Source organism: Puma concolor, chromosome A3, assembly GCF_028749965.1.
Source record: "Puma concolor isolate L17-30 chromosome A3, mPumCon1.1.hap2, whole genome shotgun sequence".
NCBI classification, from domain to species: Eukaryota; Metazoa; Chordata; class Mammalia; order Carnivora; family Felidae; genus Puma; species Puma concolor.
This window is the reverse complement of record NC_141669.1, coordinates 118,916,060-118,944,055: the sequence shown is the minus strand read 5'-3', so window position 1 is coordinate 118,944,055 and position 27,996 is coordinate 118,916,060. Positions and strand designations below refer to the sequence as shown.

Genomic DNA, 27,996 nt, shown 5'->3' with positions numbered 1-27,996 from the left:
ACAAAAACAGCATGCTGGGATATCTCTCTTAGACTCTGAGGAAGAGGTTTAACAATCAAGCCTCCAGAAGAGCATGTTCCAGGACAACTCCTGGGGTCTCAAAGGCAGGGGTTGCTCTCCAGTGACTATGACTCAAACCTCTAGCAGCTCTCAATCTGTGTCTGTCATTCTCAAATTCCAGATTCTGGGGGGCGCTTGGGTGGCTCAGTCTTGGGTTCAGTGTCTGACTTCGGCTCAGGTCATGATCTTGCATTTCATGGGTTCAAGCCCCACATCGGGCTCTGTGCTGATTGCCCAGAGCCTGGAGCCTGCTTCAGATTCTGTGTTTCCCTCTCTCTCTGCCCCTCCCCAGCTTGCACTCCCTCTCTCTCTCTCTCTCTATCTCTCTCTCTTTCTCTCTGAAAAATAAATAAACATTAAAAAAATTAAAATTCCAGATTCTGGGAGAGGGAATCCAATTGGCTCAGACTGGGTCTGTTCTCCACTCCTTCATCAATTAGGTATGTTTGGGGGCAGCATCGTATAGTAATGACATGATTTCTGGGCATCCCTGTCTGTGTATTGGAGGCAGTTCCCAGAGAAAGAATGATTGCTGTGCTCTGGATAGTCACCCAAGAGGTTTCTACTACACAAATACTTTACAAACAAAAAATAGCCTCTCACTTCTGAATTCCCTATAGTGGTTAGCATAATTGTGAACAAATAATAAGACTTTCATACCCAACTGATTGTAAAAAGGGATTGTAGGCCTGGTGGTTTAGTTACGAGGCGCTGCCTTCATCCAGTGTGAGGGGTGTGGCTGCAGGAATGGAGAATCAGATATTGTGCAGAGCAGGCAGTGGCTATCATCATGATTGATTGCATGTGGGAAATGAATAAAGCAGAAAAAGAAATCATGTCTTTTATGAGCCCTGGGAAAGAGCACCATTGATAACAATGGAATGCTGGGAAGGTGTGTCCTTTGAGGGGAAAGATAATGAACTCACTTTTAAACACCAAGTTTTCAGGTCATAGCAGTGATCTTAGTGGTGATGCCCTTGAGATAACTAGATGTGGGCAAGGAAAGCCCTGGGGGGCTGAAGGCAGAGTCTTATGCTTTGTCCCTTCTAGACTATAAAGCCATAAAATTAAGTGAACTCCTTGAGGAAATAAGGAAGAGCATCAGGCCACCAGCAAAATCTGACCAGCGTTGGAAAGTGAGAAGAGAAGGAGAAAAGTTGGGAAGGGTCAAGAAAGAGAACACAGTAATATTTATTGAGCACTGCCTCCTGGACACTATTCTAAGTTCCCGGTGAGGCTTTTTGGTGGCAGGTAAGAGACATCCACTCGAGGCAGCTGAAACACAAAAGGGGAGATTTGTTCTTAGTTCTGAGAACTGAGTGCTCCCAGAGTTCACATACTCAGAACTTTCTCTCCATCTCTTATCTTTGCTCCTTTGCATACATTTTCATTTCTCTCTGTGTCTCCCCCTCCCCTCTCTTCCCCAAATTCTCCCTCTCTGTTACCCTGTTCATAGGGCACAGTGTTCCCAAATTTAAAATATTCTCCTCTTAATAGGCCAGCTACACTGAGATTGAAGCTCGTGGTCTCAATTCCAGAGTGCTGAGACAAAGAATCTAATTTACCTTAGTGTGTACTCCTTTCTGGATAAGCTGGGATTAGTGGGACAGGACGACTTAGCAGAAACATGGCTGTGAGGTACCCATTCCTATGACCCAGTTTCCAAAGAGTCTGGCTAGACAATCCAACAAGGCTTCCAGTACAACCATTTACATTTGCTATTTATATCAGCTCCTGAGACGAATCTCTATACAGATAAGGAAAGTCAGGCCCAGGGAAGTTAATACATCCAGGGTCGCACACGGAGTGCGTGGCAGAGCCAGTGCCCAAACTCAGCTGCTGTCTAGCTCCTAACATCTCTGTTTTTTCTTCTCTGTCACTCTGCAGATATTTCCAACAAAGCAAGGCAGCTTTCCCTCTGCCAGTGTGGACTTTGGAAAGCTAGTCCTTTTCTAGGACAGCCAACATAATAATATTAGGCACTATAGCAGAGTGCTGTTTAGTAGAAACAGGGGTTCAGATGCCTCAGCTGGAAATAATCACAAGTAATAAAAATGATGAATAACAGACACTAACAGTTATCAAGGGCTACTAAGTATTATGAACTAGCTCCTTTAGTATCCACAACCACCCTGTGATGGCAAATAGTACTGTTACCACCTCATTTTACAGATGAGGAAACTGAGATACAGGAGGTTAAATAACCTGTGTCAGCTCAAATGACTAGTAAGAGGCAGAGCCAGGCCTCAGGCTCTGGCTCCAGAGAATAATCTTCTAGCCTGGCCACTGTCCTGCTGCCAGTCCTGTGGAACAAAGGAGCAGGGCCCGATGAAGTTCCTGCTGTTGTTCTTGAAGGCCATCTACATTTCTGATCATCTGGCCCAAGGACTTGGCACATTCTTGACTCTTTAAAGTTCTTTCCTTCTCATTGCAGGTGCTGGTAGAAGAGGAGCTTCTGCATTCTCTCTTCAGCCCTGTGCACCAGGAGGTCTTTGTCACCATTGCTGACCTCAGGTGATACCCATATGCCCCCGCCCACTACACATGCCCCAGTTTTTCATTCAGGGTCAATACCAGAGCCAACTGACATGTTCCATATTTTGAACTTTTGCAAACAGTTTATATAGGGAAGGGGAAGCCAAATCCATGTTTTGTGTGTGTGTGTGTGTAAGAAATTTGATTTCATATATGCTACCGTCCATATCTGAAAGACCTTATTGGAACCTCTTTGGAGTTCAGTTTTGTCCAAAGTATATTCATTGGAAAGTTACTCTCATTTATGTTTCATGACAGTACGGTTCCATAGTCCAAGAAATTTGGAGGGGCCTGCTGTTTGTCTTTCTTGGAGATTTGTATGGCATACTAACTTATTAACGATCCCAAGAAATCCTGTAAAGTTTTTTTCATATTTATTTTTTATATATCTGGAGAGAGCACAAGCAGGGGAGGGGGGCAGAGGGAAAGAGAGAGAATCTTAAGCATGCTCCACACTCAGCACAGAGCCTGATGCAGGACTTGATCCCACGACCCTGGTATTATGACCTGAGCTGAAATCAGGAGTCAACCAACTGAGCCACTCACTCACCCCTGTAGTTGAAAAGTATTTTTGAACTTGGCCCAACCCACCATTCTCCAAACTAACAAATGTTCAGCAGAACACCCTTTGGCAAGTTGTGGTTTACTATGTTAGACTGTAGCAGGCTTTTCTCCATGGTTGAACTGGAAAAACCCTGGAAGGATGTCACTCCAGTAACCTCTTGGGAAGGCGGGGAGGGAGAGGGGAGAAGGATGGAGCCTCTGAGCCCTGAAACTCTTCCTCTAACCTTTTATGAGATTTGTCTAAACAGGCTAACAAGCACGCCATTTGTCTCTTCCATCAGAATGATACACCAATTGGTCCACCCCTTCTTCTTGGGTTACTTTGATCCCTGCTTATCAATGTCAAATCAGATTCTTCCCAGCTCACTACTCCCAAACTGTCTTTTTTTAGTTACCAAGATGTCCATTTGCTACTTGGCTCTGAAGATCGAGCTGACTTTTTCAGTCTTCTCACAAAAAGTATAATCACTCTGCCCCCTGTAAAGACTCTTACCCAGCTGGAGGAAATCGTGCCAAGTGGATCCTACAACACAGAGGTAGTAACTCATGCTTTGCTTTAATAACGTGCCATCCACAGCGTCAGCTGATCATGGCCTTTGATAGTGCATTTGATTTTTTGGAACCAGCCAAAACTCATTTAAGCCAAATCTGGTGAATAAAATAGGGAGTTAAATTAAATAGCTTTTTTTTCCTCTTTGTCTTCTTTCTTTCTTTCTTTCTTTCTTTCTTTCTTTCTTTCTTTCTTTTTCTCTTGGCTTTTGACTTTGAAGTAGGTGGGAATGGCCCATATTCTTGGCAGATATTTAGGATTATCATGTGCTAAGTATCATGAGAGGCAACAGAAATACAACACTACACTCTCTAATCTGGGGAGCTTACATCCCAGTGCAGAGATACAAACCACTGATTATCATATCTGGTGGTAGTAAAGTGCTATGAAAAAAATAAAACAGGGAAAGAGGAGGATAAAGAGTAGTGTGATTGGGAGGCACGGGGGCTTTTTTACGTAGGTGGTTAGGGAAAGTCTTCCTGATGAAGGGACTGTTGAAAAGATGGTATGAATATCTCTGAAGGGGAAGCTTTCAGGCAGAGAGGGAAAAAAAATGCAAAGGCCTTGATTTTCATCTGCAGCTAGTAAACTGGTTGGTAAAGCAGTTGCCAAAGGGGACTTAAGTCCCCTTTGTTTCAAGATGTCAGAAAGAAGGAGCACCTGGCTGGCTCAGTCTGTAGAGCAGGGGACTCTTGATCTCAGGGTCATGAGTTCAAGCCCCATGTTTGGAGTAGAGATCACTTTAAAAAAAATGCAAGATGTCAGAAAAAGTCACAAGTCACACTTTAAAACTATTTTGATGACCCTAATTTCCCAACTGTAGTTAGAATCGGTTAACTGTGTTCCCAATAAGGCTGAAATGTCTATTTAAAATTAATATATTGTACATGGAACATTCTCCAGAATAGATCACATACTGGGACACAAATCAGCCCTCAACAAGTACAAAAAGATCGAGATCATACCTTGCATATTTCAAGACCCCAATGCTGTGAAACTTGAAATCAACCACAAGAAAAATTTGGGAAGACCATAAATACTTGGAGATTAAAGAGCATCCTACTAAAGAATGAATGGGTTAACCAAGAAATTAAAGAGGAAATTAGAAAGTACATGGAACCCAATGAAAATGAAAACACAAGAGCCCAAAACCTCTGGGATGCAGAAGGCAGTCATAAGAGAGAAGTATATAGCAATCCAGGCATTCCTAAAGAAGGAAGAAAGGTCTCAAATACAGAACCTAACCTTAAAGAGCTAGAAAAAGAACAGCAAAGAAAGCCCCAAACCAGCAGAAGATGGGAAATAATAAAGATCAGAGCAGAAATCAATGATACCAAAATCAAAAAAACAGTAGAACAGATCAATGAAACCAGGAGCTGGTTCTTTGAAAGAATTAACAAAGTTGATAAACCCCTAGCCAGATTGATCAAAAAGAAAAAGGAAAGGACCCAAATAAATAAAATCACAAATGAAAGAAGAGAGATCACAACCAACACTGAAGAAATATAAACAATAATAAGATAATTTTATGAGAAATTATATGCCAATAAATGGGCAATCTGGAAGAAATGGACTAATTCCTAGAAACATATAAATTACCAAAACAAACAGGAAGAAATAGAAAATTTGAACAGACCCATAACCAGTAAGGAAATTGTATCAGTAATAAAAAATCTCCCAACAAACAAAAGTCCAGGGTTGGATGGCTTTCCAGAGGAATTCTACCAAACATTTAAAGAAGAGTTAACACCTATTCTTTTGAAGCTATTCCAAAGAATAGAAATGGAAAGAAAACTTCCAAACTCATTTTATGAGGCCAGCATTACCTTGATTCCAAAACCAAAGACCCCAATAAAAAGGAGAACTACAGACCAATTTCTCTGATGAAAATGGATGCATAAATTCTCAACAAGATACTAGCCAACTGGATCTAATAATACATTAAAAGAATATTTCACCATGATCAAGTAACATTTATTCCTGGGATGCAGGGCTGGTTCAAAATCTGCAAATCAATCAATATGATACCTTATATTAATTTAAAAAAAGGATAAGAACCACCTGATCCTGTCATAGATGCAGAGAAAGAATTTGACAAAATACAGTGTCCTTTTTGATAAAAAAAAAAAACCCTCAAGAAAAGGATATATGGATCCTATATATGATATAAGGATCATACCTCAAGATCATGAAAGCCATATATGAAAGACCGACTGCTAATATTATCCTCAATGGGGAAAAACTGAGAGCTTTCCCCTAAGGTCAGGAACATGACAAGGATGTCCAGTCTCAGCACTGTTATTCAACATATATTGGAAGTCCTAGCCTCAGCAATCAGACAACATAAAGAGATAAAAGGCATCCAAATCGGCAAGGAGGAAGTCAAACTTTCACTCTTTGCAGACAACATGATACTCTGTGTGGAAATCCCAAAAGATTTCACCAAAAACCTGCTAGAACTAATCCATGAATTCAGCAAAGTCGCAGAATATGAAATCAATGTACAGAAGTCGGTTGCATTTCTATACACCAATAATGAAGCAGCAGAAAGAGAAATCAAGGAATTGATCCCATTTACAATTGCACCAAAACCCATAAAATACATAGGAATAAACCTAACCAAAGAGGTGAAAAATCTATACACTGAAAACTATAGAAAGCTTATGAAAGAAATTGAAGAAGACACAAAAAAATAGATAAACATTCCATGCTCATGGATTGGAAGAAAAAATATTGTTAAAATGTTGATACTACCCAAAGCAATCTACATATTCAATGCAATCGCTATCAAAATAACACCAGCATTCTTTACAGAGCCAGAACAAAGAATCCTAAAATTTGTATGGAACCAGAAAAGACCCTGAATAGCCAAAGTGATCCTGAAAAAGAAAACCAAAGCCGGAGGCATCACAATTCCAGACTTCAAACTGTATTAAAAAGCTGTAATCTTCAAGACAGTATGGTACTAGCACAAAAACAGACACATAAATCAATGGAACAGAATAGAGAACCCAGAATGGACCTACAAACTTATGGCCAATTGATCTGTGACAAAGCAGGAAAGAATATCCAATGGAAAAAAGACAGTCTCTCCAGCAAATGGTGTTGGGAAAACTGGACAGCAACATGCAAAACCTGGACCTGGACCACTTTCGTACACCATACACAAAAATAAACTCAAAATGGATGAAAGACCTAAATGTAAGACAGGAAGCCATCAAAATCCTAGAGGAGAAAAAATAGGCAACAACCTCTTTGACCTCGGCCAAAGCAATGTCTTATTTGACATGTCTCTAGATGCAAGGGAAACAAAACAAAACTATTGGGACCTTATCAAGATAAAAGCTTCTGCACAGCGAAGGAAACAATCAGCAAAACTAAAAGGCAACAGATGGAATGGGAGAAGATATTTGCAAATGACATATCAGATAAAGGATTAGTATCCAAAATCTATAAAGAACTTATCAAAATCAACATCCCAAAAACAAATACTCCAGTGAAGAAATGGGCAAAAGACATGTTTTCCAAGGAAGACAGCTAGATGACTAACAGACACATGAAAAAATGCTCAACATCACTCATTATCAGGGAAATACAAATCAAAACCACAGTGAGATACCACCTCACACCTGTCAGAATGGCTAAAATTAACTCAGGCAACAATAGATGTTGGCGAGGATGTGGAGAAAGAGGAACCCTTTTGCACTGCTGTGGGAATGCAAACTGGTGCAGCCACTCTGGAAAACAGTATGGAGGCTCCTCAAAAAATTAAAAATAGAGAACTACCCTACAACCCAGCAATTGCACTACTAGGTATTTATCCAAAGTTTACAGGAGTGCTGATTTGAAGGGGCACATGCACCCCAATGTTTATAGCAGCACTATCGACAATAGCCAAAGTATGGAAAGACCCCAAATGTCCATTGACTGATGAATGGATAAAGAAGATGTGGTGTGTGTGTGTGTGTATATATATATATATGTATATATATATATATAAAAAAACATTCATTTTATATATATATATATATATATATATATATATACAGGTGTGTGTGTATATATATATATATACACATACATATATATATGTATATATAATATGCATTGTATATATACACACACACAGTGGAATGTTACTCGGCAATCAAAAAGAATGAAATCTTGGGGTGCCTGGGTGGCTCAGTTGGTTAAGTGCCAACTTCGGCTCAGGTCATGATTTCATGGTTCGTGGGTTCGAGTCCCATGTCAGGCTCTGTGCTGGAAGCTCCGAGCCTGGGGCCTGCTTCGGATTCTGTGTCTTCCTCTCTCTCTGCCCCTCCCCTGCTGTGCTCTGTCTCTCTCTGTCTCTCAAAAATAAATAAATGTTAAAAATTTTTTAAATAATGAAATCTTGCCATTTGCAATAACGTGGATGGAACTAGAATGTATTATGCTAAGCGAAATAAGTCAGAGAAAGACAGATATCATATGACTTCACTCATGTGGAATTTAAGATACAAAACAGATGAACATAAGGGAAGGGGAGCAAAATAATATAAAAACACAGAGGGAGACAAACCATAAGAGACTTTTAAATATAGAGAACAAACTGAGGACTGCTGGCCGGGTGTTGGGTAGGGGGAAGGGCTAAAGGGGTGAGGGGCATTAAGGAGGGCACTTGTTGGGATGAGCACTGAGTGTTTAGTGATGAATAACTAAATTCTATTCCTGAAATCATTATTACACTATATGTTAACTATGACGTGATGTAAAAAAAATAATAAAAAAAGAAAATAAATAAAGTGAATATATTATTTCACCTCAGCTCACAAACTGCCTACCAGTACTTTTACATTGGTTCTGTGCCTTTCCTCAAAGATAATGGAGCCTTAAAAGTGTACATTGTAGTTCATGGGAATGCAAATGGGTGCAGCCATTCTGGAAAACAGTATGAAGGGTCCTTAAGAAGTTAAAAATAAAACTACCCTACAGGGCACCTGGCTGGCTCAGTTGGAAGAGCATGTGACTCTTGATCTCAAGCCCCATGTTGGGTAAAGAGATTGCTTAAAAATAAAAACATTAAAAAAAAATAGACCTATCCTATGATCCAGCAATTGCACTTCTAGGTATTTACCCAAAGGATACAAAAATAGAGTTTCAAAGGGATACATGCACTCTGATGTTTATAGCAGCACTATCACCAATAACCAAATTATGGAAGGAGCCCAAATGTTCATAGACTGACAGATGGATAAAGAAGATGTGGTGTGTCTACACACACACACACACACACACACACACACACACACCACACAATGGAATATTACTCAGCCATAAAAAAGAATGAAATCTTGCCATTTACAAAGATGTGGATGGAGTTAGAATTATGCTAAGTGAAATAAGTCAGAGAAAAACAAATACCATATGATTTCACTAATATGTGGAATTTAAGGAACAAAGCAAACGAACATGGGAGGGAAGGAAAAGAGATGAAAACCAAGAAACCGGCTTTTTTTTTTTTTTTTAAATAAGTGTTTATATTTATTTTTAAGAAAGAGAATGCAAGCTGGGGAGGGACAGAGAGAGGGAGAGAGTGAATCCCAAGCAGGCTCCATGCTGTCAGCACAGAGCCCAATGTAAGGCTTGAACTCATGAACCATGAGATCATGACCTGAAGTCAAGAGTTGGATGCCCAACCAACTGAGCCACCCAGGCCCCCCAAAAAATAGATTCTTAACTATAGAGAAGAAACAGTGTTACTGGCAGAGGGGGGGCTGGGCTAGATGGGTGATGGGCATTAAGCAGGGCACTTGTTGGGGTGAGCACTGGGTGTTGTATGGAAGTGATGAATCACTAAATTTACACCTGAAACTAATATTAAACTCTGTTAACTAACAGGAATTGAAATAAAAACTTGGAAAGAAAAAAAAAAGTAAAATTCTATATAGAAGCAAAAAAAGGGGGCGCCTGGGTGGCGCAGTCGGTTAAGCGTCCGACTTCAGCCAGGTCACGATCTCGCGCTCCGTGAGTTCGAGCCCCGCGTCGGGCTCTGGGCTGATGGCTCGGAGCCTGGAGCCTGTTTCCGATTCTGTGTCTCCCTCTCTCTCTCTGCCCCTCCGCCGTTCATGCTCTGTCTCTCTCTGTCCCAAAAATAAATAAACGTTGAAAAAAAAAATTTAAAAAAAAAAAAAAAAGAAGCAAAAAAAGTATAGTGTTGGGGAACTTCGTGGTGGGGGTGTGGGGGAGGGGGCATCACCGATCCTATGCCTTTTCAGTCTCTCTACAGGCAGACACTTCAGGCATTCTCTGAGATGCTCCAGAGTTTGGTAGTAAAAGACCCACATTTGGAAAATCTCGACACCATTTTTAAGGTAAATAGGATATCAGAGAGAAGGGGAAACTATTTTTATTAACTGGTGAAAGTGGAAGACAAAAATGTGAAAGGATTAAGTTTTAAGAGATAGCATAATAGTTAAGAGTATCAGCTATTGGGGCGCCTGGGTGACTCAGTCGGTTAAGCATCTGACTCTTGATATCGGCTCAGGTCACGATCTCACAGTTTGTTTGATTAAGCCTTGCATTGGGCTCTGTGCTGACAGCATGGAGCTTGCTTGGGATTCTCTCTTGCTCCCTCTCTGCCCCTCCCCTGCTTGTGTTCACCCCCCCCGCCCCGCCACTCTCAAAATAAACAAACATTAAAAAAAAATTAAAAAGAGTATCAGCTATCAGTGTTTAGTCAGACTTGGGTTCAAATTCTGACTCTGTGTCATTCAGTGGTTATAAATTCAGCAGAAATGAGCCTTCTCAGAGTCTCATTACTTTTAAATTGAAATAGTAATTACAGTGAGTATTGAATAAATGGCCTTCAATATGTGATTTAAAAGGTTGCTATAATTATTCCTTAAATTACTATTGCTTACTACCATAGCAATGTTTCAGTCAGTGACCAGAGAACAGAGTGAGCCTCATGAATGAGTAAATAGGTGCCTACCAGGCAGGATTCAAGGTCATTGATAACGCCCTGTCCTCACCTGTACCCATTCCAGCGTATGCCATTCCATCATTAGGAATTTGCTCATTGGAATGCATTCACTGCAGTTCAAGCATCTACTCCTCTTGCCCCTTATTAAAATGCAGATATCCCTTAAAGGAATAGCCCTTTAAGCTATTAGGAATCATCTGTGCCTAAGTGCAGATGGACATTTATCTTTGCCACAACTGACCTTCACCTTATTTCTCCTTCCTCTTATATTGTAAATCAGCACTCCAGCCATATTGGCTTTCTCTCCTTTATCCAGTTGTGCCTTGTACTTTCCTATGTTGGCAGCTTTATCCAAGCTGTTTCTTCTACCTAAAATGCCACTTTTTTTTTCTTTTTCTTTTTCTTTTTTTTTTTTTTTTTGCCACATGGGGCCATGAAATGTAACCTTTATGAAGTTCCTAATTATGACTGTTTTCTTCTCTGGGAATCCTTCCCTGACTGTTACAAGCAGATGCAATTTCTCATCCTCAGAGTTCTTTAATACCACAGCCTTGATTTTCTTTTCCTTCCGAAGAGATTTCAGAAGGCTAGAAACACAGGAGAATAGGATAAATAATGGAAGAAAGTGGGATGAAGGGAAAAATAAGTCTAGAAAATAAGCCTCTGTAGAAGCCAGCCCATCTGACCCCAGGTCTTTATGCCTTGTTTGCCTTTGCACCGCTTTCATTTACAACCCTAACTGGTCATTTAGGAAGACCTTTTCAGATACAGTGGTGACATGTAGAAATTCTCTCTCCATATTTTCTTCTAAACAGAATAAAGATGTTATCCCAAATCATTCTGGTAAACCATTTAGTCTCCCTCTATTTTTTCACAGCAAATGGACCCCTGGTTACAATCAACCAAAGACCATGAGCGGGAACGGGCCGCAGTCAGCATGGCTGAAGTTCTAAAGTGCTCATCCAGACATCTCAGCTTGAAGGTAAGCAGCCCTTCAGTCACACAGGAAGAAGGATCCATAGCCACCCTACTACTGCCTATTTCCCCTCCTATGTATGACTTCCCAAACTGATGACTTCTTGGTGCTCCATGTATAATACCATAGCACTTAGCATTATTCACGTATCTGCCCCTCTAAAATTTGAGCGGTTTGAGGCCAGGTACCACGTTTATTAATTTTGCATCCCTGTTGCTTAACACAAGAGCTAGAACATAATAACATAGCAAATATTTTTGAATAGTGAGTAAATAAATGTAACAGTGGCCTAGACTCTGGGCAGTGTCATATTTGAATTAATAAAGTCAAACAGCAAATGTAAGTAAATCAACTTTTTTGAGGGTGGGGGAAGTGGCAGAATCTTAAGAAGCCTTCATGCCCAGTGCTGAGCTGATGCAGGGCTCAGTCCCGTGACCTGAGCCGAAATCAGAGTCAGACACTTAACTGACTGAGCTACTTAGGAGCCCCTAAATATCTCCCAGCATCCTACAGAAGAAGGTTCTGTGGCACCTCTTTTTAAATCCTCTCATTTGTCTCTTTCACTCACTCACTTCTCAGTTCTGAATGCTTTCCCATAACTCCTGAAAAGAGTTCATCAAAACTAAGATCCTCTTTCCGGGATCTATTCCTTTTTTAATCTGTGAATCTTTTTGCTCTTTCCTAGTAGATCTTCCAGGCACTAGAGCTTCTGTCTCCAGCCATCATTTCTCCAATCTAATTGGAAGAGAAGTTAGTGAGGAATGCTAGGTCCTAATGCTAGATTTTTTTCGTAGAGATTTTGTCTTTGGTATAAACATTCTAACAGCCATGCTTATTAAAAGGACAGCATTCCATTAACTTTTTTATTTCTCACATTGGAAATAAATCCAAGCTTTCCACCTCCTTATTAAAGTAAGTTCAGTCCCTCAAACTATGCTACTTTCTTTTTTCTCTCGGGTCAATGCAGCCATCCCTGACTACCCTACTATTCTGTCATCACGTTGGTCTTCTTTCTACATGCTTCAACCTCTAATTTTGGCTGCAGACCAAAGAAGAGTTTCAGGGGCACCTGGGTGGCTCAGTTGGCTGAGCATCTGACTTCAGCTCAGGTCTTGATCTCACGGTTCATGGGTTCAAGCCCCACATAAGGCTCTGTGCTGACAGCTCAGAACCTGGAGCCTGCTTCAGATTGTGTGCCTCCCCCTGTCTCTGCCCCTCCCCTGCTCGCATCCTGTCTCTGTTTGTCTCAAAAATAAATAAAACATTAAAAAAAATTTTAAGAAGAGTTTCAAATGATCTCTTATATATAATCTTTCTATAGGCCCTGGAGATCATCCTTAGTGTTTTCTTCCTAGGGAGAAGTGGCAATACAAGGTTGCTAAATATAGGTGCCATTGGAGTCTGTGAACATCCAGGAAGCTATAGGCAGAATTTTGTGCAGTGGAGTCTTCTAGAGTTTCCTGAGGAAGGTCCATAGCTTTTCTTAAACCAACTTTATTGAGTTATTGTCATCCAGACATAACAATTGTCTTTATTCCTTCTGAAAACATTTGCTGCATGAATGTGATGGATTGGGGGCTTCCACTTTAGTTCCTTCTAGTTATCTACATGTAGCCAGAGTTATTATCTTGAAACCCATGTCACTCTTTTGATCCAGTGATTTCCAGCTGTTCCTAGAATACAAGATCTTATACAATCCAACTCCTACCTGTCCCCTTGCATTTGCTGACTTACTTTGGCCACACTGGCCTCCTTTATATTCCTTACCATATAAAGTCCTTCCTGCCTCATGGCCTTTGCACCTACTACTTCCCTCTGCTTGGAATGACTTTCCCCAACTCTTCACATAGCTAACTCCTTCTCATTCTTTAGTGCTTAGTTCAAATGTTTCCACCTCAAAAAGGCCTTTGCTTACAAATAGATATATACTTATGCTCTGTCTTATCACTCTCTTTCCTTCTTAGGGATTCTTAAGATCAGAGATTATCTTGTTTGATTGTTTCTTTATTGATTTACTATCTTTTTCTCTCTTAGAGAATGTAAATTCCATCAGTGATTATGCTTGTCTTATTCACTACAGCATCCCCAGTGCCTAACACAGAATATGCCACACAGTAAATGCTTAATTAAATATGCACTGAATAATAAGTGTGAATCAGCTCATGTGCCTTCTCTGTTCAAAACTCTCCAATGACTGTGGCGTCTGGGTGGCTCAGTCAGTTGAGCAGCTGATTCAACTCAGGTCTGATCTTGCAGTTCTTGAGTTTGAGCCCCACACTGGGCTCTGTGCTGACAGCTCAGAGCCCGGAGTCTGCTTCAGATTCTGTGTGTCTCTCTCTGCCCCTCCCCTGCTTGCATTCTCTCTCTCTCTCTCTCTCTCTCTCTCTCTCTCTCTCTCTGTTGTCAGCACAGGGTCCAATGCAGAGCTCGAACTCGCGAACCACAAGATCATGACCTGAGCCGAAGTCGGATGCTTAACCGACTCAGCCACCCAGGCGCCCCTCTCTCAAAAATAAATAAGCATTAAAACTCCCAATGGCTTACCATCTTACACAGAAAAATAGTCAAAATTCTTACAGTGTTCTCTAAGTTGCTATACCCTATACCTAATCTACCTCCTATTTCTTTTGTTTTTTAGCTTGTTTACTTTGCTCCAGTCTACCTAACCTGTTTGTTCCTCTGAAACACCAAACACACTCCTTTCCCTTTGCACTTGCTATTCTTTCCACCAGGAGTGCTTTTCTCCCAGATATCTACATGGCTGCATCCTTCATTTCAACGTGAGTGAGGTCTTCCCTGATAATCCTAAAATAGCAATTCCTGTCCTTTTTTGTGTATTTTTCTTCATCATAGCATTTATCACCATTTAACACGTAACAAATGTTACTTCTTGGTCAAAGTCGGTTAAGCATCCAACTCTTGATCTCAGCTCAGGTCTTGATGTCAGGGTCATGAGTTCAAGCCCCACACTGGGTTCCACGCTGAGCGTGAAGACTACTTAAAAAAAAAATTTACTTCTTTGCTATTTTATGTTCTTCCAACTAGAATATCATCTCCATGAACAGGATATTGTCTTTTGTTCACAGCTTGTATTGCCAGTGCCAGTTACAGTGCCTTAGCCCTAAGTGTCATCCTCATAACCAGTTCCTGGTTTATAAGTACACTCAGGATTTGTTGATTGGGTGAATGAAGGTTCTATCAGTGAATGAAAGACATTACATGGCTGTGTGTATGTGTTGCTGTGTTGACTGTAAATAGGTGAAACAGGCTGTTGTTCGCAATATCTCAGTCCATTTCTCTAAAGAGCCACATGAGGAATTTCTCTCTGCTTCAGTCCTAAGAACAGTTGTGCTTCCTCTGCATGGGTATTTGCTTCTTATCTTCTAGGCAATGTGAATCATATTATGTGGGACATTGTACGTACCTCCACATTAGCCCTGAGAAAGTTCAGAACCTAGCTCTGTGTCCTGCCTTGAGCAAATGATTATGCATTCTGCATGCAACCAAATTCTTCACATTTATCTTTTCTTTTAATCTTTTTTATAATTTCCTTTTTTTACTATTTTAAATTATATTTCTTTTTCTGGTATGGTTTTTTCCAGCTACCTTTTTTCCCATAATAAGGTAAAATATCAGTAAATACATTTTTTAGTTTTATTAAATAGTGCACCTCAACTTTGCATCCAACTTTTTCACTTAGCAGACTAGTACGTTTTCCCACCTTACTGTAAATTCCTAGGATACTTGACTCCTAATGGCTGTATTCCTAAAGTGGTTACACCATAGTTCTCTTTACTATTGGACAATTATTTCCAGTATGTCTTTAAAAATAGTACTAGAACGAACACCTGTATATATAAAGCTTGTTCATTCTTTAGACTGCTGACTTAGGTTAGAATTTGTCCTATTTAATACCACCTGATGGACATAGTGTATCCACACATGTTCAGTGTTTACCCTAAAGAGATCTAAGGGCTGCATGTGACTCTTGCACTTTCCTGAGCAGAGGGTGGAAGTAGAATTACTTTTCAGTAACTCAAATCTAAGGCATCAAATGCACCCGTATGCTAATGGTATTTTTCTTTTTCTTCCTAACTAGCTTCCACTGCAATTCCAAAGGCTTGGGCGCCTGGTGGCTCTGATGGCACTACTGTGTGGGGACCCAGTGAAAGAGGTAGCTGAGGAGGCTGCAGAGGGCACGCACTACCTACTGCATATCACGCTGAGGCTGAAGTGTAAGGCACTGCTGATGGCAGCCAGTTCTCCTTGTGCCCTCATTCCCTATATTCTAGAAAGACTTTTTATGGTGGTTTTCAAAGAGAAAGGCACATAGTCCACAAGCATAGATGAACCAACATTGACTTGATAACCTGAATCAGAACCCTGGATGATCCATTAGTGTCAGCCATCTGCATGGCCATGGAGTTGAAATAGCTAAACATGTAGCCTCATGTACAAACTAAAGTTTGTTAAAGTAAGTTAGTTTGGTCAGAAGTGGAAGTTCTGCCATCATCTGGGCCTTCATTATTATTTATTTATCCCATAAACGTTTTCTGAGCACTTAGGATCTAATGGCAACCAGAACACAAGTGGTCCAATCCTTGTATAACACATTGTCTAGTGGGGGAATCAGACAATCAAAGAATCAACAAATAACTCTGTAATTATAAATAAAGAAATCTGCTACAGGGAAATTGCAGGGGCCATGAGGAAGAATCCCATCTAGCTGTGGCATTCGGCAAAGGCCTCTCTGGAGATAACCTGAAAAATAAGAAACATTAGCCAGATGAAGATGTAGGAAGAGCATATTGGGCAGAGGAAACAACAGGTATGAACTTGAGGAGTTTGAAAAATAGAAAGAGGGTCATTGCAGTCAAGGAATGAATCACTGACTGCCCCCAGGTAGGAGAGATTTTAGAAGATATCTAGCCCAGTGCCCCCAGTATTTGAATCTCAGTCTAATCTACTCCCACCAAGGATTACCCTGCCTGGGCTTGCTCATCCCCAGGATAAGGAAACTCTGTGCTTCCCAAAACAGCAATCACATCTCTGGGCAGCTCTGAGTATGAGGAATGTCTACCAAGACATATATAGCCAAGAAAATACAACTGATTATTCATTCAACAAATATTTATGAAGCACTTACTATTCTAGGTGCGTTGGTGAACAAGACAGACAAAGTTGCTTCCCCGAAAGAGTTTATTTTCCAGGTGGAGACTCTGTATCCTCAACCAGATACTCAAAGACTTCCCATAGATAATTTCCAGCAAACACGAGTCACAGAGCAACATGAAAACAAGGCACTGTGAGGGAGTACTGGCAGGCTCAATAATCAGCAAAACTAGACACAGAAAGATTTCTGATGTTGGAGTTATCAGACATCGTGAAAGTGTGCAATTTTTTATGGGGACCTAAGCTTCATAAGGAGACCCCTCAAAAGTCCTCACCAATGGGGGAATGGTTTAGTGTGTCTCAGTTATACTCTCAAATCACTCAAAAGCTCTGTTCTCAAAAAAGCTCTTTTCTTTTTCTTTAAGCCCTTTTGATATATTGTCTGACCACAGAGGGGGAAAAATCAGCCTTCAGATTAACACACGCTCCTTCCCCCAGACACTCTTATCCAAGTGGAAAAGATAAGAAGAGTGAGATCTTTGGATTCACTTCAGCCTGGGGATCGACCAGACTTGCAAACTCAATAAGAAAGACATAAGCCAGAAAATATTAATATTCCATGTTTTCTTCTCAGATGTCACTCATGACAAGAAAGATCACCCAAGCTTGAGGAGAGCAATGAAAAAGTGTCAAGAACTCCTAGAACTCTACAGTATTAATCAGTTCTACAGTTGTCCCTTCAAAATTGCCCAGGTAATCAGAATGGCTGCAGATGTAAAGACAGATAACTGGACACGTGGGAGAGGATGGGAAATACCAGAAGTCTCATACATTTTCTTATGAGAATATAAAATGGTAGGTAAAGCCACTTGGGTAAAAGTTCTAATTTCTTATAAAACTAAACATACAAGGGGCACATGGATGGCTGTCAGTTAAGTGTCCAACTCTTGATTTCGGCTCAGGCCATGATCTCGTGGCTCCTGGGTTCGAGCCCTCCGTGGCATTAGGCTCTCTGCTGTCAGCACGGAGCCTGCTTCAGATCCTCTGTCCCCTTCTCCTTCTGCCCCTCCCAGCCTCAAAAATAAATAAACATTAAAAAAAGAAGAAGAAAACTAAACATACAAGATTGCCTGCAGAATTTCCTCTCTAATCATTCCACAGTTTGGAGACGAGGCGCCATGGTTGTGACTGTTATACAGCTGGCCCCGTTAGTTTAATGGTTTAGGTCAGCCTGTCAGTGGGGCCAGTATCACTGTTTGAATATCTCTTCAGACAGGCTTTGCTCTCATTGATTGCTCTTCTAACTTTGGCCAGCCTCTTGCAAATGTAGATTCTTGTCACAAAAAGGAGCTGCTAGAGAGTGTAGTTGACCCAACAAGCTATACATTTTTTAATTAATATATGTATCCATTATTGAACAAATATAGGTATCAGGCACTATGTTAGCAGATGGGGAAAAAAGAAAACCTACAGATTTACTCAGGTAGGGTCTAAGGTGTCAGGTAATTTAAATTCCCTGTGCATCCGTTTCATCTGTACAGGGGATCTGTAAAAATTGGGTTGTAAGTGTTAAAGGAGATATTGTATGGAAAACCCTTTGCTTAGTGCCTGTCATATAGTAAGTGCCTAGTAGATTACACGTATTATAATCATGTGAAGGACTTTATACACCACCAAGCACAATGAGAAACAGAATGAAACATTCTTTGACTATATCATCACCAGCCAAGGTATTTTAGCTATGTCTGGGACCCTGTGAGCTGTATAGCACTAAGGCCTTTATTTTAGTTCTGTTCCTATAAAAGGTGATTCTTTATGAGGATCTTGGTAATAAAACCTCTTTCTAAAAATCAGAACTGTAAAAGGCCATGCACAGACCCTAGCAGTGGACATTTGCACCTGCTTCCAGTTTTTCACTTTTGTAAACAAGACCGAAATAAACAGCCTTGTCCATATTTGTATGCCTCTCTAATTAACTCAACAAAATTAACATAATATTTCTTATTCAGGGTTCTTTCTATTGTACTAAGTTTCCTGGAAGTTCATTTTCTCTAAATCATTTCAGGTCTTTGAAGTGTTTCTCAATTCAAACGAGCTCTGCCAGTTTGTAATGACTATATTGGATGGCCTGAAAAATCTGAAACATCCGTGCACCCAAAAATCAGCAGGAGAATTACTGATAACATTGGTGAAAAATGCAGAGTCCCGATTTGAGAAGGTAAAAAGCTCAGTGGTCGTTTCCTGGGTTTGAAATATCGGCAAATGCTCTCCCCTCTTGCAGTTACTAAGGTCTCTTCTGCTACTCCTGTTCAATGGAGAGTAACCACTGTTGGCCCAGGGTCCATTGTTCAGTGGAGTCCCCTTCAACAAGCATGTAATGAAAACAGTCACTTGTATGCAACTAGGGATGGATAGTTTTAAAATCCAAGATGTGCTCCATGTTTTCCAGAATAGAATAGTTTTGAGGGAAGATATCATTAGCACTTATGAGAATGGTAACTTCTACTTAGATCCTCATCCAGGTCAATTCAAGGTGCCAAATTTTTGAAAAGCAAGCCATGAGCAATCATCAAAGGAGACCAACTTAGCTTAAAATCAAGAGATTTTATTTAAGTGTATCTATAGTTGATACATCAAGAAACAACACTGTAATTATATCATTTAGCAATATGGGAGGACAACTGAAAGCGATAAAAGGGGTAAAGTAGTAGTCCCTGGAGAGCAGGTCTGGGGAACAGGCAGGAGAGAGCCTTGAAATAGCACCGGACTTTTTAAATTGTGTACATGTTACACTTTGATAACAATAAATGTTAATTTTAAAATGATGAAAACCGACTTTTAACCTATTAAAATAGCAAAGATACAAAAAGAACAACGTGATGAGAACATGGTGAGATGGGCCCTTGCATCAGCTTTCAGCTGTAAAAAAGACCAACTCTGAGTGGCTTGCACACAGCTGAAGTTTAAAGGGTTTGTCTGCTCATACAATAAGAAGCCTGGAAGTGAAGTATTTTCTAGGACTGGCTCAGCCAGTCGACAGTGTTATCAAAGAGCCAGGGGCTTTTCCATCTGCCACTTTGCCTGTTCACATAGTCATAAGGTGGTCACAGCAGTTCCAGACTTTATGTACAGATAAGACTGTATCCAGCAAACAAGAAAGATACTGCTTTCCTTTTGTCCCTTTAATCAGGGAGGAAAGTGTTTCCCAAAAGCCTCCGGTAGATTTTTTTTCCCATGTTTCATTGGCCAGAATTGCATCACATGCCAGCTTAAAAGCGGCTCTGGCAACTGGTGATAATGAAAGCCATTTTATATGAGGGTGCTGAGGACTGCCTTTCTGAGAAGCTGACATTTCCACAGAGACTTGAAGCCATGAGTCTATGGGTGGGCAGAGAAGGCCAAGAAAAAAAATTGCGCCAAAATCCAGTGGCTCCTGTTTCCAGAGATGGTAGACATCTCTGGGTGAAAGGCAAGTATAGACTCCTCTGGCATTGTCAGAGTCAGAGCAGAAAAAAATCCCAACTTCCTTGGAACACTTTTACTAGTTTGGTTTATTATAAAATCAATACATAGTCATTGAGGAGAAATTAGAAAAATATGTAAGCAAAAAAATCAATATCCCATCATTCAAAGTCACATTATTAATATCTTTGTGTGTAAGTTCTTCTAAATATTTTTATATACATATACATACATAAAGATCTATTGTAGGTAGTTTTTAAATACTAAACATTCTTGTCACCCCCTGAATCTTTCAGAAATAGCCACAATATCCTCAGTAACCATCATTGTCCCATAGGATCAAGGTCTTAGTGCTTTCTTTTCCTTCTTCAGGTGCCAGAAATTATGGGAGTGATCTGTGCCCGGCTATCCATAATCAGCCAGCCTAGAGTCCGCCAACAAATCATAAATACTGTGAGTTTGTTTATCTCCAGGCCCAAGTACACAGATATAGTGATCAGCCACCTTCTGTGTCATCCAGTACCATATGACAGGTAACAGAACCTAGTGCTGTTCTCTAAATGAAATTGGAGTGTGTGACACAGCCCCTGGTATTGTGGAACATGGCTGCCCTCAAAAATCGAATGATATTCTTGTAGAAGAGATAAGATATAGACAGATAACCGACAATATAAGTCAGAATATAATGCATAAACATAAAGAAACAATCCAACAAATCCAGAATGAAGAACACTGTATAAGATAGCTGGACTAAACTCTTCAAACAAGTTAATGTTATGAAAGAAAAATGTGCTGGGGTCACTGTTCTAGATAAAAAGGCACCAAAGAGATAAAGCCAAATGTAATACATGAACTTGATTGGATCCTGGATGAAAACATAAACTGTAAAAGAAAATTTTGAGGAAATTTAAGTATAAACTCTGTAATAGATTACTGAATTAATGTAATTTTCTTAGGTGTGAAATGATAATGTGGTTATACAGAAAAATGTTCTTATTCTTAGGATATCAAAGCTGAAGTTATTTAGGGGTGAATATCATGATTATCTGTAATGCACTTGAGAAAGATTTAGCCAAAACATACATACATAAAAAAGAAAATATGAATATATCCATAAATAGGAATAAATCACATAGAGAATAAAACAAGATGCTTTTTTACATACAATTGTGGCTTTCAGAGTTGGAAGCACCCTGAAAGTTCCAGGAGATCCCTATGGGGAAGATAATGAAGCATTATGAGAAGATTCTAGGCCCCCACTTCCTTTATCAGAGCAGCATCTTTTTTTTTTTTTTTTTTTAATGTAAGCTCTGTGCCCAGGGTGGGGCTTAAACTCACCACCCCAAGATCAAGAGTTTCATGCTCTACCAACTGAGCCAGCCAGACAAGAGCAGCATCTCTTTTTGTCTGCTTTATATATTGTGATTCTGGGTAATTATTATATTTGAAAAAAAGATTTCTTAGCTTTTTTTTTTTTTAATTTTTAAAATGTTTATTTATTTCTAAACAACAGAGAAAGACAGAGCACAAGCAGGGGTGGGGCGAAGAGAGAGGGGGACACAGAATCCGAAGCAGGCTCCAGGCTCTGAGCTGTCAGCACAGAGCCCAGTGCGGAGCCCGAACCCACAAACCGCAAGATCATGACCCGAGCCGAAGCCGGACACCCAACCGACTGAGCCACCTAGGCGCCCCAAGATTTCTTAGCTTTAAACTGTTTGAAAACCACTTTCAATGAATGATTCTCACAATGTCTTGGTGCAGTGCTGATGTTTTCTGTAAGCTGAACTTAAGACACTTTACCACTAAGTCGAATAAAGGAAGATGTTTACCCATGCAAAAAAAAAAAAAAAAAAAGAGTTCATACAATTTTTTAAAAAAATATTATTTTGTATATTTCTGTAATCCATTATTTTTAAACCTTTACTGCTTGCTTCAGCTTATATGAAACTTATGATTTCATACAAAATATTAAATATAGATTCTTATATGAAACTTATGATTTCATACAAAATATTAAATATACTTAATCATTTTAAAGTATAATTTTAGCATAATTTTATTGTTCTAGCTCTTGGAACAAGAGTTGGTTTAACTGGGGGATTGTTCTTAGGAGTCTGTGCAAAGCAACTACTATGTCCAAGGTGCTATTGGGCCTGTAGAAATAAGGGATAGGACACAAGCCCTGTCCTGGAGCAGCACACAGTCTGATAGCAGACCTAGACGAATAACAGAGGACTCCAAAGCAAAATAAAAGAGTTCTGTGGAAGCTCCTGTAGGAGGTGATTTAATTAGATGAAGGAGGGGCGCCTGGGTGGTGCAGTCGGTTAAGCGGCCGACTTCAGCCAGGTCACGATCTTGCGGTCCGTGAGTTCGAGCCCCGCGTCAGGCTCTGGGCTGATGGCTCGGAGCCTGGAGCCTGTTTCCGATTCTGTGTCTCCCTCTCTCTCTGCCCCTCCCCCGTTCATGCTCTGTCTCTCTCTGTCCCAAAAATAAATAAATAAACGTTGAAAAAAAAATTTTTTAATTAGATGAAGGATTGGGGAGGGAGTTTTAAAAGAAGGGCAGCCACAAGCTAAGTGTTTAGTGTAAATTAGCCAAGTAGAAGGTGGGACAGGGCAGTGGAAAAGGCATTCTGGACAGGAGGAATAGCAAAACTAAACACAAGGAAGGTATGAAACAGCTTGATGAATGCATACCCCCAAAGGGATGATGCAAACAAAAAACACTGAATCAGTATCACTGGAGGGAAACCGTAGTTTTAACAAATTCTCCAGATGTATTTTTCACACTAAAATTTGTGAACCATTGGCTTATAGGCTAATGTATGTGTTTTCCTAATTCAGATGCATTCCCAGCACTTACAAATGTACAGACCAAAAGCATTTTTGAAACACTTCTTTCACAATAAATAGCTTCTCAAATTATTTCATTTACTTCCTAGGGAATTCAAAGAAGGAAAAAAAAAGGATAGGTAAATATAGGAATTTCTTAATTTCATCCCAAGAAGGAATGTTCATTTTCTACAATCTGTTGCCCCAGCTAGGAGCCTTTTCAGTATTTCATATTGCCTTTATGGCCTTCCCTTTAGGAGTCCTTTAGGACCTTCTCAATTTGTTTTATTTGTGGATGAGAATTATCAGAGGAGTGAAATTATCAGGGAGTGAAATGTTGGAATAGTCTTTAAGCCTCTCAATTTTTACAGTGATTCTGATATAGACAGTTGGAAGACCATACTTGCTGTAGCACACAAAGATACCTAAGTAGATTCCGGAAATAAGAGAATGAGTTAAAACCAGGAGTAACTCCCAATGTTCCCCTGATAATGCTCTTCTACAGTGTTTATATAAATGTCAGGCCCTACCTTTGAGTCAATTATAGAAGAAGAAAAGTTCCTACACACTATCTTTCTTCGAGAAGAGACCTGGGGCGCCTGGGTGGCCCAATCGGTTAAGCATCCGACACTTGGTTTCGGCTCAGGTCACGGTCTCACGTTTCGTGAGTTCAAGCCCCGCATCGGGCTATGATGGCAGTGCTGAGCCTGTTTGGGGTTCTCTCTCTCTCTCTCTCTCTCTCTCTCTCTCTCTCTGCCCCTCCCCCACTTGCTCTCTCTGTCTCTCTCGAAATGAATAAATAAAATTAAAACAAAAAACAAAAAAAGAGGGGCACCTCGGTGGCTCAGTTGGTTGAGCGTCCGACTTCAGCTCAGGTCATAATCTCACGGTCTGTGAGTTCGAACCCCGTGTCAGGTTCTGTACTGACAGCTCAGAGCCTGGAGCCTGCTTCGAATTCTGTGTCTCTCTCTCTGCCCCTCCCCCGCTCATGCTGTGTGTGTGTGTGTGTGTGTGTGTGTGTGTGTGTGTGTGTGTCTGTCAAAAATAAATAAACATTTAAAAAAAAAAGAAAAAAAGAAGAGGAGATCTCTTCTGGGGCACCTGGGTGGCTCAGTCATTTGAGCATCTGACTCCTGGTTTCAGCTAAGGTCATGATCTCATAGTTTGTGAGTTCAAGCCTGAGTCAGGCTCTGTGCTAATAGCTTGGCGCCTGCTTGGATTCTCTCTCTCTCTGTCCCTCCTCCTCCCTCAAAATAAATAAGTAAACTTAAAAAAAAGTCTGGGGGCACCTGGGTGGCTTAAGTATCTGACTCTTGGTTTGGGTTCAGGTCATGATCTCGCATTTCGTGAGTTTGAGCCCCACTTCAGGCTCTGAGCTGACAGTGTGGAACCTCCTTGGGATTCTCTCCCTCTTTCTTTGTCCCTTCTGCTCTCTCTCTCTCTCTTTATCAAAAGAAATAAATAAACTTAAAAAAAATAAAAATAAAAAGTCCAGTAGTAAAAATTTTAAAGTAAGTAAATAAAAGAAGAGACTTCCTGTAAGGAGAATCAAAGCTTTATTTCTCAGCTTGGACTTGTCCAAAACTTGAGGACCATAGACTGGATTGAATAAATATATCTTTGAATTCCTTCTGTAAGCCTGGCATTGTGCTAGACCCTGAGGGGTTCATAGAAGAAAAGCCAAATATAATCCCTGCCTTCAGAGGGAACAGATGGACACATACAAAGAACTGAAAATAGTACGTGTAAGATCGAGGCAAGCTCTATACAGAAGAAATTGTGAAAGTGTTATGAGAACTCTCATGAGAGACATGGTAAAGAAGCAGCAAAAGTTTCACAGAGGAGATGACATTGGAGCTGGACCTTGAAGGATTTTGTCAGGCAGGGAAGCGTTTGGGAAAGGGCCTTCCAGTTTAAGGACAGGCAATAAGCAGACGTGTAGAGTTGTCAAAGTCCATTGTTTGGTAAAGATGAATGGTCTGGGGTAGCTAGAGCGCAGATATGTGACAGGGATCTGAAAAGATCAATTAGGACCAGTTTGTCTTGAAGTCCATGCTGAGGCATGGGAATTTGAGATTATAAAACCTTGGGACTTACTGTTATGAAATCAGAGAGTAAGTCTTTTGATAGCCTGAAAACCTGAGCAGAGAGGAAAATCACTTGCAGATTGGATTCCAGATTTTAGGAAGGTCATGGTCATGGTGGGCCTAGGATAAGCCATTCTCCTGAACCCTCTTGTTCTTTGGGATTTCCAGGCATCTGGCTGAATTGTGGAGAACTCTGGATGTAAAACTGCACAGCACCACCTGGATTCTGTGGAGACTCCTGAGGAAGTTGCAGAAATGCCATAATGCACCCACCCACGAGAAGATGGCCTATATGGCTGTTGCTGTAAGCCACTGAACTTTGCCCTTCCAACTTCAACACCATACGCTCCCCCTCTTGGGATGACTGGCCCAACACCCCATCTGTAGTATCCCTTCTCATCACTCTCAAAAGTTTGCATCTGTCATCCATTTATAAATCTACAATGTCTCTGCCAAGGGATTAATATGGAGGGGGCTTGGGATAATGAAGGAATCAATATGGTATAATGAAGTTTAGTTTAATCAGTATGGTTAAATGTTCCTTTATCCTTTAAAAAATATGTATCATCATAGTAAAAGAGTAATATACACTTGTGAAAAAAAATGTCAAATAATACCGAAGAGTATAAATAACAGAAAAGGTCCTCCTTGAGCAGAAGTCGGCAAACTTTTTCTGTAAAGGACCAGAAGGTAAATATTTTAGGTTTTCACGTCACATATAATCTCTATCATATATTCTTTGGATTTTTTTTTAAATCTTTTAAAAACCTAAAGACCATTCTTAGCCTAGCTGTATCATCTCCTAAAAATGAACTTTCTAGAATTATTTATACATATATATTTTTTTTGTATTTGGTATACTTTCCCCCACTTTTTCTTTTAATACTTTTTAAAGAGAAGTTTTAGGTTTACAACAAAATTGAGTAGAAAGTACAAAGTTTCTATATACTCTCTGACTCCTACACACACAACCTTCCCCACTATCACTATATACTTTTTACTTTCTTTTCTTTCCTACCAGCTTACGGTTCAGCTCTCTCTGACCTAAGTTATTATCATACATGTATTTTTTAGCTTCCAAAATTATTCTGACGTCTTTAATCTGCCATAGTCTTCTCTCCTATTCTCTTTGTTTTTGTGGATTTATACCTTTTTAAAAACCCCTATAATGTTAACTTAGTGTAGTTTTAGGAGTTAGGGCAGACAAAGGTACATTTTTAATCATGTTAGTCTATAAAATTGTATGTATATATTAATAGGATCAAATTACATGTACTGTTTGATGATCTGCTTTTTTAAACAGTATATGAACTACTTTCCATGTCAAAACATAAGCCTCTCTGTTATTCTTTTCATGGCTGCATAGTAACTCATTCATTTTTATTACCTTTTTAAAAATAGGTAACACTTAATATGGCACAGAACCATTTATTTCATTTCCAAGTTTCCTATTAGTGAACATTTTGACAATTTTTAAACTTTTGCCATTAAAACAGTGCTATAATAAATTTAATCACACACACATGAAGTCTGTTATACATATCCAATTATTTTCTTAGGATAAAGGCCATTGTAGGGGAATTTCTAGGTCAAGGGGTGGGCTGATTTAAACTTTTGAGAATTCCCAGATGGTCCTCTAAAACATTGCCCTTCTACCAGTCATATGTGAGAATGCCCATTTACCCACACCCTTACCACACTGAGCATTCCTAGCCTTTTTATTGTTGCCTAGCTGATAGGTAAAAAAAAGAGTATTATTTTGATTACAATCTTGTTATTGGTGAGAGTGAAGTAGCCATTTATATTTTGTGACTTGTCTGCTCATGTTCTATGTACCAGTGCTTCTCATATTTAATATGCATGCAAACCAGGGCACCTGGGTGGCTCAGTTGGTTAAGCATCTGACTTTGCAGGTCATGATCTTGCCGGTCCCAAGTTCGAGCCTCACGTTGGGCTCTGTGCTGACAGCTCAGAGCCTGGAGCCTGTTTCAGATTCTGTGTCTTCTCTCTCTCTGCCCCTCCCCCACTCATGCTCTGTCTCTCTCTCTCAAAAATAAATAAACATTAAAAATTTTTTTAAAAATAAAAATATGCACACAAACCACAATCAGCTAGGGATCTTACTGAAATGTAGGTTCTGATGCAGCAGGTCTGGGGTGGGGCTTGAGCTTCTCCATTTCTAACCGGGTCCCAGGCGATGCCAGTGCTGCTGGTGTGTGGCCCATACTTTGAGTAGCAAGCCTTTACCTTTTTTTTCTTACTGATACAAAAAAGGACTTTATATATTAAAAACATCACATCAGTGCAAATGATTTCTCTAGGTTATTTGTAATCTAACTATGTTTACTACAAATTTTGCCATGGTTTTATATTTGTGTGTGGTCAAATATGTTAATAGTTTCCTTTATGGTTCTGGATTTTAGACTCCCCTCACTCTTGGGTAACTTTTAGTAACTATTGTACTCCTATTCCTTTTCCCCCTCACTTTCATGTCCCTGCACCGTTTACCACTACTGTTCTGCCTATGGGATAGTAAAGCCAGAAAGCATGTTCTGGCACAAGCACAGATAAAGCAAGTAAGGGATAGTGCTAACAGGTGTTCAGCCCTCTGGTGTGTCTTTTCTACCACAGGCAACAGACGCCCTTTATGAGGTGTTTGTGGGAAACAGGCTCCGAGCAGCTACATTCCGACTCTTCCCTCAGCTTCTCATGACACTGCTTATCCAGATACACCACAGCATTGGCCTTACCATGTCTGATGTCGCCATCCCAAGCGGTCTGTACACAGAACAGGAGATGTCTTCACAGGTCACCCCTTTGTGGTACTGCCTTTTGTGATATCATTGACCTTAACT

The 27,996-nt window shown here is 40.1% G+C and overlaps 1 protein-coding gene and 1 long non-coding RNA gene across 3 annotated transcripts in view; one reads left to right on the top strand and one right to left on the bottom strand.

Moving 5' to 3' along the window:
* Positions 1–27,996, top strand: part of MROH8 (maestro heat like repeat family member 8) — a 58,663-nt gene that overhangs the window by 14,198 nt on the left and 16,469 nt on the right. For both annotated transcript variants that reach the window (XM_025932656.2, XM_086702159.1), the window contains 10 exons: positions 2,495–2,574; positions 3,551–3,695; positions 9,967–10,062; positions 11,551–11,655; positions 15,749–15,884; positions 17,396–17,514; positions 18,827–18,979; positions 20,596–20,756; positions 25,310–25,445; positions 27,773–27,963. In XM_025932656.2, coding sequence (XP_025788441.2) covers positions 2,495–2,574; positions 3,551–3,695; positions 9,967–10,062; positions 11,551–11,655; positions 15,749–15,884; positions 17,396–17,514; positions 18,827–18,979; positions 20,596–20,756; positions 25,310–25,445; positions 27,773–27,963 — 1,322 coding nt within the window. The remainder of the gene's footprint in view (positions 1–2,494; positions 2,575–3,550; positions 3,696–9,966; positions 10,063–11,550; positions 11,656–15,748; positions 15,885–17,395; positions 17,515–18,826; positions 18,980–20,595; positions 20,757–25,309; positions 25,446–27,772; positions 27,964–27,996) is intronic.
* On the bottom strand, positions 1,288–27,935 carry LOC147582723 (uncharacterized). Its single transcript, XR_015249454.1, has 3 exons — positions 27,892–27,935; positions 27,266–27,401; positions 1,288–1,335 (listed from the first exon to the last, which is right to left on the bottom strand). It is a non-coding gene; the product is annotated as an uncharacterized LOC147582723 (long non-coding RNA).